General features: G+C 53.2%; 1 protein-coding gene across 1 annotated transcript in view; it reads left to right on the forward strand.

Annotated features, from left to right (window-relative positions):
* Positions 1–12,564, forward strand: part of LOC122378856 (prolow-density lipoprotein receptor-related protein 1-like) — a 143,406-nt gene that overhangs the window by 88,507 nt on the left and 42,335 nt on the right. The window contains exons 58-67 of the mRNA XM_043360445.1: positions 368–535; positions 962–1,120; positions 1,456–1,574; positions 1,771–1,905; positions 2,719–2,835; positions 3,344–3,481; positions 4,312–4,398; positions 5,918–6,153; positions 7,268–7,427; positions 10,007–10,143. Of these exons, the coding sequence (XP_043216380.1) occupies positions 368–535; positions 962–1,120; positions 1,456–1,574; positions 1,771–1,905; positions 2,719–2,835; positions 3,344–3,481; positions 4,312–4,398; positions 5,918–6,153; positions 7,268–7,427; positions 10,007–10,143 (1,456 nt within the window). The remainder of the gene's footprint in view (positions 1–367; positions 536–961; positions 1,121–1,455; positions 1,575–1,770; positions 1,906–2,718; positions 2,836–3,343; positions 3,482–4,311; positions 4,399–5,917; positions 6,154–7,267; positions 7,428–10,006; positions 10,144–12,564) is intronic.

Here is a 12,564-nt window from a genome sequence, read left to right on the forward strand (position 1 = left end):
AGAGTGGGGGAGAGGAGGGAAGAGTGGGGGAGCAGGTAGGATTGGTGAGGGGCGGGAGCAGAAAGAGGGAGGGAAAAACGGAGGGAGTGCATGTGCATGAGATGCATCTGAGAGGGCAGTGTCAGTCAATGAAAAGGTCGGGTGGCAGGTTCTGGTCAGATGTCATGGGAAGTGGTAGCTTTAAATTGTGTTAGCTCTTAACGCTCTTAGGAGTTTCGTTTCGATTGCCTGGCTGGTCGCCAGTCATAGCACCGTGCCCCCCCCCCCCCCCCTCCTTTCATTTGCCTGAAACGTCCTGGCTCCTCGACGTCCGATGTGGTGACGGGACCTGACTTCACCTAATCTGACCTTTCTTTTCCTCCGTCAGGATGACTGCGGTGACAACTGGGACGAGCCGTCCGACTGTCCACCGTACCAGTGCGCCGGCCAGGGCATGCTGCCCTGTGAGGACAGCGACGTGTGCGTACTACCGTCTCAGATATGTGACGGGGAGGCGCAGTGCGGCGCTGGAACGGACGAGGCCCGCTGTGAAACGGTAAGACCGGGGCTGATGGGGATATACTAGGGATAAATTGGGGACAGACTGGGGGTAGATTGGGGAATGACTGGAGAACGACTAGGTGTAGGATGGGGACAGACTAGCATAGATTAGGGTAGACTGAGAACAGCTGAATGACATTAGGGTAGACTCGTAGTTGGCTTAGGCACGCTGGGGAGATACTTGATCTAGATATTACGGTGTCTAAGATATTTTACTTCGACTTAGATGTGTGTGGTATCCTAAGTCAACTCTAGTCTAGTGTCTGTGATGAATCAATCTGACTCTGACCGACCCGTGGGTCCGGTCTGGAGACAACCGCGCTTCTTTCTGACTCCATCTAACCACTGCCCACCAGTCGTATCAACTCTACACCGATACTGACACCCCTCCCCCACCCCCCACCCCCCACCCCCACCCCAGCACGTGTGTATGCCCGGCCAGTTCCGATGTCCGGGTAACGACACGGTACCGCCTCGCTGTATGTCCGAACTGGGACGTTGTGACGGTACCCGTGACTGTCCTCTGGGAGAGGACGAGCAGGACTGTGAGCTGGTCAAGTGTGACAACGGAGACTTCACGGTGAGTGTTGTAGGAAGGGGAGATGGAGATGGTGGGAGGGAACAAAGGAAGAAAGAAAGGAAGGGAGGTAGCGAAGTGAAATGATAGAGGGAGGGAGAAAAGAGTAACAGTTAAGGGTGAAAGGAGAAGAAGCGAGCTGTCGGGTAGAATCAGGTAACTTGGAGATCAGCGGCATGAGGTGAATCGTGAAGTCAGTGGAGTTTTGAGCATTGTAACGAGCAGGGACAAGACCTTGTTAAGTTACTGCCGCCATATTTGTAGGTCTCGAGTCACTAACGCCCGTTCTTCCCCCGTGCCACTGACGCTCCGTTTCCCCTGTCGTATGTGTCCGGCAGTGCTCGATCGGCCAGTGCATTCGGTCGGTGTTCGTCTGTGATCAGGAGCCCACGTGTGTGGACGGCAGTGACGAGGGAGAGTTCTGCGCCAACCGAACCTGCCCCGACAAACAGTTCAGGTTGGTGGACTGTTCAGGGGACTAGCTGGCGAGGGCTGTGGTTGTAAATGAGTCTGCCGCCCTGGCCTGACCTAACCTAGATGCGTCTGCCGTCGGGCTTGATGCGTGACCTGGCCTGATCTTGTGTGACCCAGGTGCGCCTCGGGCCGCTGCCTGCCGTCCAGCTGGGTATCTGACCTGACCTTCCCTGACGCAGGTGCGCCTCGGGCCGCTGCCTGCCGTCCAGCTGGGTATGTGACGCCGAACAGGACTGCCCCCAAGGCGAGGACGAGGGGGAGCAGTGTGCCGACCACACCTGCCACGGCGACCAGTTCCAGTGCGCCAACAAAAAGTGAGAGACGGTGCCCCAGCGGTGTGCTAACACACTGGATGCTAACGAATATTTGCTGTAAATGCTCGTATTCTCAATAGTTGGAGTCATAAATTACTCTGTAACTGGACTGGACTGTGATGTAGAGGAGTATATGCTGGGTGCATATGCATTTGCACATATTTCGTCAATGAATATAAAAAATTGTGTCTTCTGGAAGCGCATCTCGCTGCCTGTCATTGTCTCTCGCTAGATGTGAACGTTGTGGGCGTTGCATATGTTTTTATGAAGTTCAAGCGCATCAAGCAATGTGTCTCCTTGACCATCACTCATCTCTCTCTGTCGCTGTTATCACACCTCTCTGACCTTCCCCTATTCCTCTCCCGCCCGACCATGTTCCTCCGTCTCTGTCCCTGCGATCTCCCCCAACCGTTCCACTATCTCCCTGGGATCTCGCCACCTCCCCTAAACCTCCTCCGTCTTTCCCTCTGCCTTTGTGTCTCTCCTTCTGTCTGACCTCCCACCAACTTCCTGTCCCTGTGCTCTCCCCTAACCTTCCCACCATCTATCCACCCCTGCGCTGACCGACCCCCCTTTGCCGCCCGTCAGGTGCATCCCGTTAACCGTCCCGCTATCTACTTGTGATCTTGTCATCTCCTCTGACCTCGACTCGTCTCTCTCTCTCTCTTGCTCTCTCTCTCTCTCTCTCTCTCTCTCTCTCTCTCTCTCTCTCTCTCTCTCTCTCTCTCTCTCTCTCTCTCTCTGTCTCTGTCTCTGTCTCTCTCTCTCTCTCTCTCCCTCTACCGCTAACCCTCCTCCGATGTCGTCCGTCAGGTGCATCCCCAGCATCTGGCGCTGCGACTCCGAGGATGACTGTAAGGACGGGTCGGACGAGGAGGGGTGTCTGCTCCGGAACTGTTCCGCAGACGAGTTCCGGTGTAATGATGGAAGGTGAGTGGCCACGAGCGGCCCGGGGGTGCCCGATGGGGTCGGGGGTTGTAGACTGAGAAATGGCCGGGAGTTGATGTAGAGGCGGGGTTAACTGCAGAACAGTGAATGTGTTGTGTGTTTGGTTGTGCGTGGGAATAAGAAGTTCCTGTACGTTTGTGTTGTTGGGCTAGGCTTAGAAGTTCGTGCCATCAGACATGTGAATAGGTGAACATTAGAATTAATGAGTGACGTATGATTCTCTGCCGCCCATTTTTCCTGTTTCATTGGTATTTTTGTATTCGTCACCATCCCTCCGTCCATCCTTTTTACCCTCCGTCCATCCGTCCGTCCGCCAGTCCGTCCATCCGTCCGTCCGTCCGTCCATCCGTCCGTCTTTCGATCGGTCCGTCCGTCTCCGTACTGTTAATATCTGCCCGCCCGCCTGTCGGCGTCTGCCCGTCTGCCTGTGTGACCCGCTCTCTTTCTAACGCTGTTCGTCTGCTCAGCTGACTCTTCCTTCCGTCGCCAGGTGTATCCACCGCCAGCTGCGCTGTGACGACTTTTATCACTGCGCCGACCGCTCGGACGAGATCGGCTGCGTCACAGAGTGTCCGAAGGAGACGTTCCGGTGCGCCAGCCCCGCTGACGTGGTCCACTGCGTGCCCAGGTACGGTATGGGGACGGGAATGGAACGAAATAGGATCGGATGGGAAGCGGGTAGACGAAATGGGATGAGATTAAATATGTCCTGCCGTTATAAAATGAGCCAAGACTTAGACGAGACGAGGCATTAGAGAATACAATATGATAGGATAAGACGAGACTGGACGAGTTTAGACGAAGGAGACGAGAAGGGACAGTACAGGATGGGCCGGGGCCTCACTTGATTGTTCGGAGTGGGAAGGGGCCGGACGAGACGAAATAAGACGAAACGGAACGAGGCGAGACAGGACGGGACAGGACAGGAGAAGGCGAGACGGAACGCGACGGGACGACTGACAATTTTAGCGACAGGACTGGTTTACATTAATTATTTATGAAAGGTGACCCATCCCAGCCGCGACGTCAAACGGGCGAGGGGTCGGACCGGGCGCCAGCCGGTACTCCGCAGGAAGCCCACTGGCACCGGCACCGACCCCCAGCCGCCCCCTCGGCCGGGCGGCCAAATTAAATACGGACGGTCCATCGCTGTCTCCGCCCGGGTCGTCCCTGCCCTGTCTCCTCCCGGCCTGGTGTTGTGGCTATGATGGTGTGGAGTGACCGTAAACAGTTGGGACCCGAACGACGTATGAGTCTGAGCTATAGACATATTTGTCCACTTAAGATGCCAAAAATAATCGCGTCGAGCAAATGCTTACCTGTCATAAATGATCGTTACGAAAACGACCGGTAATAGGCTTCGTAAAATAGATACGTAAAATAGATGTCTGTAGCAAGCGGCGCTGTTCCTCTGTGCGAACATGGTACTGAGCCGTGTGTGTGTTTGTTTGTTTTCAGTAAGTGGCGCTGTGACGGCCACCCGGACTGTACGGACGGCAGTGATGAGGCCGGCTGTAACAACACCTGTCCAGATCATCAGTTCAGGTGAGCACTGAGCAGTTCAATACCCGTCCCGACTAGGTAAGGTGAGCAGAGCAGCACAGTTTAGGTGAGCACTGAATTGATCTGAATTGATCACTCATCTGAATTGATGTCCTGATCATCAATTCAGATGAGCAGCACAACAACAACGCCGATCCCCACCTACTGTTTAACATTTGTCCCACCACCAGTTCAGGTGATCATTTCAATACCCATCCCGATCACCTCAGTTCAGGTGAGCAGTTAAAGGCCCGCTCCCACCACCAGCTCATTTAAATTGCAACAGCACAACAGCACCTGTCCCTACCTTCAGTTCAGGTGAACAGAATAACATTAGGTGAGCAACACGACAACACCTGTTCCCACTCCCCACCACCAGTTCAGGTGAACAGTTGAACAGCACTTGGGCCGGGCTGCTCGGCTGTTGAGGGATGCGGGGGGGGGAGGGGGGAGTGACAGGACTGAGCGGAGGGGGGTAGAGCTGAACGTGGGCGCCGCCTGGTAACAATGGCCGCTGCCAGCACGGAGGGGGGGGGGGGGGGCGAGGAGGGGACGGGAGGGGTTGTCTTGGTGGCATCAGTGAGCGTGGACCACATGTCGGAACTATAAGGGTAGATGGCTGGCAGAATACGTACCGAGATGGGTAGCAGACGGCATTTGTACGGTGATCAGAACACCACAGCCATTTATTGCGACTTTTGATGTTTGGTCGGTTTTCATTAGATAAGAGCAGTTACCTATTCATGCTATTTTTACTCGAAATCGGTTGGCATAACTTTGTTGAATCTACATTTGTCTTCTTCCTTGGGCTTAAGTGTTCTGTAATGAAAAGTCGCGTTATACGGATTGACATGAACGATTGAATAAATGAACGAATTTGTGGCGCAGCAGGCATCGGGGCGGATTGGGGATAACGGGGCGACGGCGCATATCGACTGCTCATGTTGTTCGATACGAATGGCGACTAACGATCGTAATCATTTCTGACGGACATCAACTAGATCAAACGGATGTCGTGTTACGACCGAATCAATATCGTCGATTCGCTCATCGGCAGCGAACGGATCATTAATCGCAGGCGTCGCGATGATGTGATTACCTGTGATGGTGTTGGCGGACCAGAAGCTAACGGGATATCGACTGGTTAGGAGCTGTTAATGGTGTGAATTTCATGTGTTTATTCTACCTGCAGCCTATCTTATTCTAGCTGTAACTCTTGCTGAATTCACCTGACGTTTTCCTGGCCTCGCCTGAACTAAGAGAATTATCTTTGGCTCATTCCTCACCTCCGTTTTGCGAATTGTTATCCCAGCTGGGATCGTAATCCGTCAAACTGAAGAACACCCACCTACGTGTACATGTATCCCTTATCCAGTCTCACTGCTATCTGACTCTGTCTGAGCTGTGGCCCGTCCCCCAGGTGTATGGACGGCACTTATACCCCTTCTGGGTGTTATCTGACCTTACCTGGCCTGTGACCCGTCCCCCAGTTGTACTCTGACTAACTTCCCCCCTCCCCCAGGTGCATGGACGGCACGTGCATCCCGCCCAGCTGGGTGTGTGACGGCTCCGACCAGGACTGTCCGGACCGCTCGGACGAACGGGCGGCCCTGTGTGCGGGGCGCGCCTGCCTGCCCGGAGGGTTCCGGTGCCACAACCACGTGTGTCTGTACCCGGACGGCGCCGGCCGGCCGCTGACGGCCCTCTGCGACGGACAGGACCAGTGTGGAGATGGAACTGATGAGGACCCACACCTCTGTGAGTGGCTGATGGGAGGGGGGGGGGGGACCCGTACGTACCTCTGTGAGTGGCCGATAAGGGGACCCATCTCTGTAACTGGTCAATGGGAGAGTCGGGGAGGAAGGGAGGCGTGGGTTGAGGACCCCACCTTTGGGAGCGACCGATAGGGGGTTCCGCCGCACCTCTGAATGCCGAGTGATCGTGGGGAATCGCATCTTTATGAGTGGCATGAGGTAAGAAGTGGTCGATTACACTATGCAACAGTCATTTTGTTCCTGAGTAACGACCGATTTTTTGGACTCATTGGGTCTCATTATAACCGAAATGGGCATTTGTTTTGATCTGAAAAGTAAGTTCCTGCGTGTGACCCGAGGTCACAAGGGGTCAACAACATGACCTCAGTTGACACCTCGTTGACCCTATGGCGTTAACATACGTTATCAGGTTAATGTTATGTGATTATGACCTAGGATATGTGTTTAGGTTAACTCAATCTGGACGCCACAGGAATCCGATAAAATGCACTAAAAAAGTACCTTCCGAACGGAAATTGAATGCCCTTCAAGGAACTGGGCTCAGAATGTGGATAGGGCCTTTAGTTTTTCCTCTATTTTGAAATGAAATGTAAGAAATGTAAAAATCCAAACTTTAACATTTTCCAACTTTAACATAGATTTATGACGTCATTTTTAGGCGCAAGTATGCAAAACCAGTTATCATTCGAAAGCACGTGGCATAGGAAAGACGATGAAAGTTACCGTGAATCGATTGCTCAATTACATCGGACACGGTGGGCCAAAAACCGAATTTCGGGGCCAAAAATCGAAAATCGGCACTGAAAACCGGAAACACATTTTCAGATCAACACTAATGCCCATTTCGGTTATGATAGGACCCAATGAATAAAAAAAAATCGGTCGTTTTCCAGGAACAGAAAATCTTTTATTTTTTGTTGCATATTGTCAAGCCCAGACTTTCGGTATTGTCCACATGACCGTGTGGTAAGTTGACACAACTCAGGTAATTATATGAACTTCGTCGCTCAGCCGCCTCGACATCAGCATTACCAACGCCCTCGTCCCACCAATACTACCAGACCATAATGCCATGTGCTGTCTTTTGACGTTGTCAGGTTCGGGCGGCCCGCTGCACGCGCGTCTCCAGTGCGCGCACCGCCCGCACGCGTTTCAATGCGACAACGGTCGCTGTGTGGACCAGCAGGAGGTGTGCAACTCGTTCGACGAATGTGGGGACAACTCGGACGAGCGAGACTGTCCTGACCGCGCCTGCGGGTGAGTGAGAGGGGGGAGGGAGAGGGAGAGAGAGAGAGAGAGAGAGAGAGAGAGAGAGAGAGAGAGAGAGAGAGAGAGGGAGAGAGAGAGAGAGAGAGAGAGAGAGAGAGAGAGAGAGAGAGAGAGAGACGCGCAAAGGACTAAAAGATCTAAGTGTCCTGCAAAGTGCCTTGAACTTTGTTGTAGCATGTGTGTTAGACATTGGTAAATAGTATACTTCCGTCGGGCTACGGGCATTTCGAGAAAAAAAGTGGTGGTACTGCCAACCAACGGGCGCAGGTATAACCCGAGTCTGTTGTTGCATGCGGCTTTTAACCTTCAATTAAGCCGGCGGGCGTGCCTCTCCTCCTCACAATGAATGGCCTGTCGACATTCGCCGGCGTATTTACCTGTGACGGCGGGCCCTATCGGGAACCCGCCGACATTCGTTAGGGCACGCAACCGCTGGCGGGGCGGTCTTCTGTTGCCAATATCTTGCTCCGCTCCGCCGCCCGCCGCGGGAGGGCTGGCAGACGGCACGGGTGCTCAGCTATCTCACTGTACGGGAGGCGTGAGGATTGATGCTCTGCCTGCAATGTTTACGAATGGTACTGTGAAGGACAGTTTCCCCGGTCCTCCGTATTCAAGAAGGGTACTCGATAGAAAGTCTATCCCAAGTTCGTTGTCTGCCGTTACCCGTATCGGCCTTGCCCGGTATTGATGGGGTTGTCTCGAGCGAGTAGAACGGGGGACCGTCTGCCGTTAACTGGCCATTGGCCGGGCTGAGCGGTCCAGCCGGTGGGGGCGGGGTGCACGTAAGGGGTGGGGGTGTGTCAGGTCGGCCATTCATTCACGAAGACGATCGGGAATCGCATAATGCATTGGTTCCAGCTGGTAGGGACTCATTTTCCCTCTGAAACAATGTGAGGACATCATGCATTTCCCCGACCAAGAGTGTCGATTGGTGAAAATTGTTTTGCGTCTCATCTTCGCAGGAGGTTTTATGCTACCAGATATTTAGCATAATTTCTTATCATGTTTTTGACACCAGACCAGACACTAACACTAGACAGCTGTTTTTCGTTTCAAAGTGGGCAACTAATAAATGTGCTATTAGAAACAAAAAACTTGAAAGTGGCGAATAATTTTGAAGCCTCCTGAACGAATGCGAGTTATCGTGAATGGTGGTTGATTGGGACATATTGCCTTACGAAAGAGAAGAGCAGTAAAGAGAACTTACTTGAACTTGCATTAGTCGACATACATAACAAATTCCTTCATTAAAATTGCAGGACAAACCTCCGAATTGAAAATTAAATTGAAATTGAATCAATATCAAACCGCCGTCCTACCATATATGTTTTAATGGCAGCATTCCTTTCCTATAGGTCGATTGAGTTATATAATATGTTGATACTCGAATCCGATTTACCTTCCCTGCCGCTGTTGGACCAACACCTGCATAATTCTGCTCCCGTGCCTCGGTAATAACTCTGCGGTGCCCGTTAGCTGCAGGCGTCCCGTACCTATCCCGTATCTCTCGCCCGGCCTTGGCGTCTCCCGTTCGACCCGATCGTCGGTCAGCCTTGTTTCTACCCACCTGTTTGTTTCACCCAACTTGACCTCGGTGCCTACGCACCCTGCATTTTGCGTCCTCGCGAGTTTTTTACGACCTCTCTCGCGAGAAGATCACCCATTAGTTTGCCAGGGTCGTGCCTCCCCCTCCCCTCCCTCCACTGCCAGACTGCAGGCACTGCGCCGAATACAAAACAACCACACCACGATCGCCGCGGGTGCCTCCATTGCCACGGACGGCGCATGTTAATGACGCGAGAAGTTATGGCATGTACGATCGAGATAGCGTGGCAACAGGATGACTGGACGGGTTTGGGCCGCGCTGCCGGCCGCAGGGTAACCCGACCGGTGGGATTTAACCAGTCCTGGCTAAGCTGATCTGGCCCTGGGACGAGTGACAAGCGACAATCCGCTGGCCTGGGTGATTTCATGTCTGGTTGATACCGGTCTGTACAGCTGTGCTGCTCGCTGTGCGTGCTGGTAATGGAGGGCTGTTACTGGTAGCAGTGTTTCGGAGCGGAATGCGCCCCGGGCGCGTCTTACGCCAGGTCTGACGCCAGGGTTTTCCACCGCCCTCGGCGCGACACTGGGAAGCGATTGGTTTCGGGGGTTGGGGGAGGCGAGGGGTGGGAGGAAGGTGTGGTGAAAACTGGTCCAGATGGTGTTGACTCTGGTAGGTCATACAAAATATTTTTCTTGAGCTAATCATAGGAATGGCAATTGGCTTCGGCGTCGCAATATTGCTGGCAACAGTCTCCCTGTAACAATGCTAAGCAGTAAGCACATACCTACTATGATGCTAATGATGCTACATCAGATACGAACGACCGGAAAAAAATCCCTTCCCCAGCAGTGAATATTTCCAGCCACATTCTATCGCACCTTCCAGTCCCTTCTTCATCCCCACTCGCCTCCCCTGACTCTTTTGGTCCATGTTTCCACTAAAAGGATCGGCATATATCTGCTGACTCCTCCCCGCTGGCAAGCTCAGCACGTTTCTGACCCCCCCCCCCCCCCGCTGACAGGTTCGGCACGTGCAGTCAGCAGTGTGCCACGTACCGTCGGCCCCACGCGGCGATCGGCGAGCTCAACTCCACGTGCTTTTGTGTGGACGGATACCACTTCAGCGAGCACAGCAAGACCAAGGGCTGCCGGGCGGATGGTGAGTGTCGACTCAGAGGGGAGGATGGTGGAAACTGCATGTGGCTAACTGAAACGGATCGGTAAAATGGATTGATTTCTCCAGCAGAATTGAACGTTTTTACAATCGAAGTTAAATAGACGATTTAATTAAGCTTATTTCGAACGGCTTGGTATTGGACCAGCCATGATTGTCGAATTCATTTATGTAACTGTATGTAATCTGGGCTAGCAAAGTACGGTAATTAGGATCACAAACTCGCACGCGATTTACCTTTTGGCTGCAGAACAATATGAACACCGTCGGTCTCTCGTAGTCAGCTGTTTTCTGGCGAAAGGCTGTCCCAAGGTCGGTTGATTGTAACACAGTGCAGCGGTTCGACATAAATAAGCGTGGCCCGTGTGAAGTGATTCGATTGAGGTTCCGATCCCCTCTTGGTCCCATTGTGGCCCGGTGGCAACAGGAGCGGCTCTATGGACGGTCACGGCCGCTGCGTGCCGCCGGCCGAGCTGTGTGCACGCGCTCCAGGTATTTGTTGGTCACAACCCTCTCACCAGAGGTCACAAACAGCCGCGGTCAGCACGGGAGGGGGGGGGGGGGCAGATATGGCAGATACCGTGTGCCGGCACGTAACTCTCGGGTAGTGATAGGGGTCACGCCAATGTTGTGGAGAGGTGCGGAAGGCTTGAACCGTAGCAGGGCGAGATTATAAGGTGGGTGGGGTGAACAGCGTGGTCACTTGGTCAGTATTTGTTATGGAACGTCTCAGTTTGTATTCAGGATGCTTCAAATTTCCCTTATTTTTCCGAAATTAAAAAGACAAACACACACCAGCGACTAAGAGACACAATAAGAAAAGTTTCAAAGGGTTTGATTTACTGGAAACTCTTACTGACTGGCAGTGGATTTTCGTCGTGGCAGCGCATTCCGGTTCATTGCCGTTCGTCTCACCTTCCCCGACATTGAGCCCGGTCATCGCCTTCCGACTCCCTCCCTCTCCGGACGTCTCAGTAAGTCGTTCAGTGACGCCAACCCCCTCCCATCGACCCAAACATTGAGGCAGGCATCCGGCGCTTTGTTGCCCGCTCGACCACATGGTCGTTTCTCTCCGCTCTCTCCACTCTCTCTGAGGCGAACGGGGAAAAGGGGAGGAGAGAAGCGTTCTATTGATCCTCAGTTCAGTGACGGCAAACAAAGAACTCTAGACCGGTGGGTGGGTGGGTGGTTGCTGAGCAGCAGAATTGAGCCATGCAGTGACGTGCGTTGCTTGCCGGTCCTGTTTCCAGTTATAGCAGTAATTAGTGTATAATTGGGCTTATCTTGTAAATGTAAACCTGTTGCTCTGCCGTGCACGGCTGCACGAGGGGGGGGGGGAGCTGGGTAACTTGTAATTAATACCTATTGACCCCGACTACACTCGCTGACTGTAGACGCTCACAGAACGATAGGTTGATATGGCTCTACATGCCTCCAGCTTCGCATAAGACCCCCTATTTGTCAACCGGTTGACTTTTTGCACGCCTGAAACATCAGTTAAACTCAATTGTCCGATACCGCCGCACTGAGGCAGGGAGGCCTTGCGCATTAACTCAATATCCTCCTCACTGTAGCACTACCCTGCAACTTCTGCCAGTCCTTACCCCGTGACCTTTCCGTGTTGACGACAGTTACCTGGCGCTCGGGACCCCGTGGTCAAACAGGGGCTGCGTGCCGGACGGTACTCGAGGGGACACAGCGGGTAATTTGGGGCAGCGCGTCGGCTGGTCATGACCAAGCTGTCGTGAATGTTCCCGAGACAGCGGGGTGGGATTTCCTTCAGCGGGAGAGACGTTAGAATGGGGCTGCACTGTGACTCCGGTGGAATGTGGGGACTTCAAAGGTCGGTTGAATGCAGCAAAAGCCGTAAATGATACGAGTAGATGTGCTGCGACTCGCGGACCGGTGTGCTACCTTGGCTACATGTGCTGTTTGGCTTATTCATGGAATATAGCTAAATAATTTGACGGTATTTGTAAAGAATCCCCCCGGCATTTGACGGTGCACCGCACGGACAGGTTCTTTCAATACAGCAATTCTAAAAATGGCAATAGTTTATTCATATTTCCACGTCCATGTACAGTTGCAATCGCTCATGCATTTTTACAAGCAGGACCTGGCTATCATACAAAATTCCACTCCAGACATGAATTATAGAACGTAAATCCGATTATCTCTGCCAACCATCGCCGTTCTCGGGATGCCACGGCCTGACTCGGCCCATCTCCACCCGTCGGCACGGGTTTCCGGCGGACCTCGACATTTGACGGACCCGACCCCGGCGACCTCGGCGACCCCGACCCCTCAGCCGACTGACCACTGCGCCTTTAACACCACCATGACCCCCGATCAATACTGACCGTCTGCGAACGGAGGTGCCTTCGACCGCCTTAGGACGGACGGGTA

The sequence above is a fragment of the Amphibalanus amphitrite genome, unplaced genomic scaffold (assembly GCF_019059575.1).
Source record: "Amphibalanus amphitrite isolate SeventyFive unplaced genomic scaffold, NRLGWU_Aamphi_draft 000066F_arrow, whole genome shotgun sequence".
Classification (NCBI taxonomy): domain Eukaryota; kingdom Metazoa; phylum Arthropoda; class Thecostraca; order Balanomorpha; family Balanidae; genus Amphibalanus; species Amphibalanus amphitrite.